Genomic DNA, 2474 nt, shown 5'->3' on the forward strand with positions numbered 1-2474 from the left:
TCACACATGATCTGGAACTCGCGGCAGTCATTTTTGCACTTAAGATTTGGAGACACTATCTGTATGGGGAAAAGTGCAAAATTTATACGGATCACAAGAGTTTGAAATATTTCTTCACCCAAAAGGAATTAAATATGAGGCATTGGAGACTGCTTGAGTTGATCAAGGATTATGATTGCACCATCAATTATCACCCAGGCAAAGATAATGTTGTTGCCGACACCTTAAGTAGGAAGTCAATGGGACCGGCAGTTGCAACCCTTACCACTCAATATAGGTTGTTAATGGGGACTTAAAAGAGCCGAAATTGAGGTCATCACTAGTGACACAAATACTTTCATGGCTAGTTTGATAGTTCAACCAGCCTTGATAGATAGAATCAAAGCTGCTCAGAAAGTGGACTTAGGGTTGGTGAAGCTATTGGAAGAAGTCGGGAACGGGGACAAACCTGATTTTAGCATTTTCAAGGGTGGAGTTTTGAGGTTTAGAGGTAGATTATGCGTACCAGTTAATGATGAACTAAAAAGGGTAATTATTGAAGAAGCACATCGTTCTTTGTACACAGTTCACCCAGGGAGTACCAAGATGTATCAGGACTTGAGAGGGTGTTTTTGGTGGAATGGTATGAAAAGAGAAATTGCTAAATTTGTGGCACAGTGCCTAACTTGCCAACAGGTGAAGGCTGAGCATCAGAGATCAGCAAGATTATTACAGCCACTCCAGATTCTAGAGTGAAAATGGGAGTATATCTCCATGGACTTTGTGACAGGCCTACCAAGAACATTAAGTGGACAAGATGCCATATGGGTGATCGTGGATCGCTTAACGAAGACTACTCGTTTTGTGCCCATTAAAGTCTCTATCCATTGTGTCGGATAGAGACCCTCATTTCACTTCCAAGTTTTGGCGAAGCTTACAAGAGGCAATGGGTACTAAGTTATGTTTCAGTACTACTTTTCACCTTCAGACGGATGCTCAGTCAGAAAGGACTATTCAAATCTTAGAAGAAATGTTGAGGGCATGTGTGTTGGATTTTAAGGGAACTTGGATGCGACATTTACCATTGGTCGAGTTTGCTTATAATAATAGTTTTCAGGCTAGCATTGGAATGGCACCCTACGAGGCTTTGTATGTCAGAAGGTGTAGATCTCCATTGTATTGGGATGAAGTAGGTGAAAGGAAACTTTTGGGGCCAGAGATTATTCTGTGGACCATAGAGAAGATAGATACCATTCGGGCTAGAATAAAAGCAGCTCAGAGCCAACAAAAGAGTTATTTAGATAAATGCCACCACCAGTTAGAGTTTGAGGTTGGAGATAAAGTATTTTTGAGGATAGCACAAATGAAGGGAGTTATGAGATTCGGAAAGAAGGGTAAGTTCAGCCCAAGATATATTGGACCGTTTGAGATTCTTGATCAGATTGGACCAATGGCTTACAGGGTGGCTCTACCACCTGCATCCTCGGAAGTGCATAATGTGTTTCATGTGTCTATGTTGAGAAAGTACATCCATGACCCCACCCACGTTATAGATCATGAACCACTTCAGATTCAAGAGAATATCACCTACACCGAGGAACCAGTACAAATTTTGGACAGGAAAGAATAAGTGTTACGGACTCGAACTATCCCTTTGGTTAAAGTGTTGAGGAATAATCATGCTATCAACGAAGCGTCTTGGGAATTCGAGGAAGAGATGTGAGTTAAGTACCCTCACTTGTTCGGCGAGAATTTCTATAGCTTGTAGCAAATGCCGATGACGGAATTTTTGTAAGGGGAGGAGGATGTAAGACCCAGTCTCGAGGCCCTTGAACGACATCGTATTTGGTAGATACTTTTCCCCCCATCTGCTTTCTCTTATTTTTATTTTCTTTTTCTCCTTCCCGATAGTTTCTCCCCTCTTTCTCTTTTCAGTTTTTCTTTTGTTTCTCTTCCAACCGATTTTCACTCACCCGGTACCCATCCTCCCCTGATTCATTCAAATTGTGAAATCATAGAAAGTACAAGGCAAATGAATGTGAGAGGAATCGGAGACATGCTTTCATTCACATTGTCAAAACATACAAAGTACAAAGGGCTGTGCCCACAAAACAAAACCATAAAATTTACAAGAAGCACACAAAAAGCCTATCATTGGGATAGAGGAGCTGGAGGAGCGTCCGAAAGGAATGGAGGATATCCAGGCTTCCCGAAGTTTCTAACAACGCCTGCTCCTCAGGACCTGGAGGCAGAGATGCTAAGGACAAGGTCTGCTCAAGATGTTGCAGCAGATGTTGCTGCATCCTCTTCAGGCTGTCACTATAACCGTATGACCAAGCAGTGTCCCGAATGGTGTTAGCTGGGATCGAAACTCTTTGGCGAACCAGTCAACGTCGCCCAGTTGAGACTTCAAGTTGGCAATCTCTCAGTCACACAACAGGAGATCTAGATTCTTTTGGATCCCCAATTGCGCGAGCTCACCAACACGTACGGTT

The 2474-nt window shown here is 42.6% G+C and overlaps 1 protein-coding gene across 1 annotated transcript; it reads left to right on the forward strand.

The window, feature by feature from the left end:
• Positions 1-339: 339 nt before the first annotated feature.
• LOC121265827 lies at positions 340-1609 on the forward strand. The gene is made up of 3 exons (XM_041169489.1): positions 340-622; positions 770-855; positions 1097-1609. Exons 1-3 carry the CDS (start codon positions 340-342, stop codon positions 1607-1609), a joined length of 882 nt encoding a protein of 293 aa, XP_041025423.1.
• Positions 1610-2474: the final 865 nt, after the last annotated feature.

The sequence above is a fragment of the Juglans microcarpa x Juglans regia genome, chromosome 5D, assembly GCF_004785595.1.
Source record: "Juglans microcarpa x Juglans regia isolate MS1-56 chromosome 5D, Jm3101_v1.0, whole genome shotgun sequence".
Taxonomy (NCBI): Eukaryota; Viridiplantae; Streptophyta; class Magnoliopsida; order Fagales; family Juglandaceae; genus Juglans; species Juglans microcarpa x Juglans regia.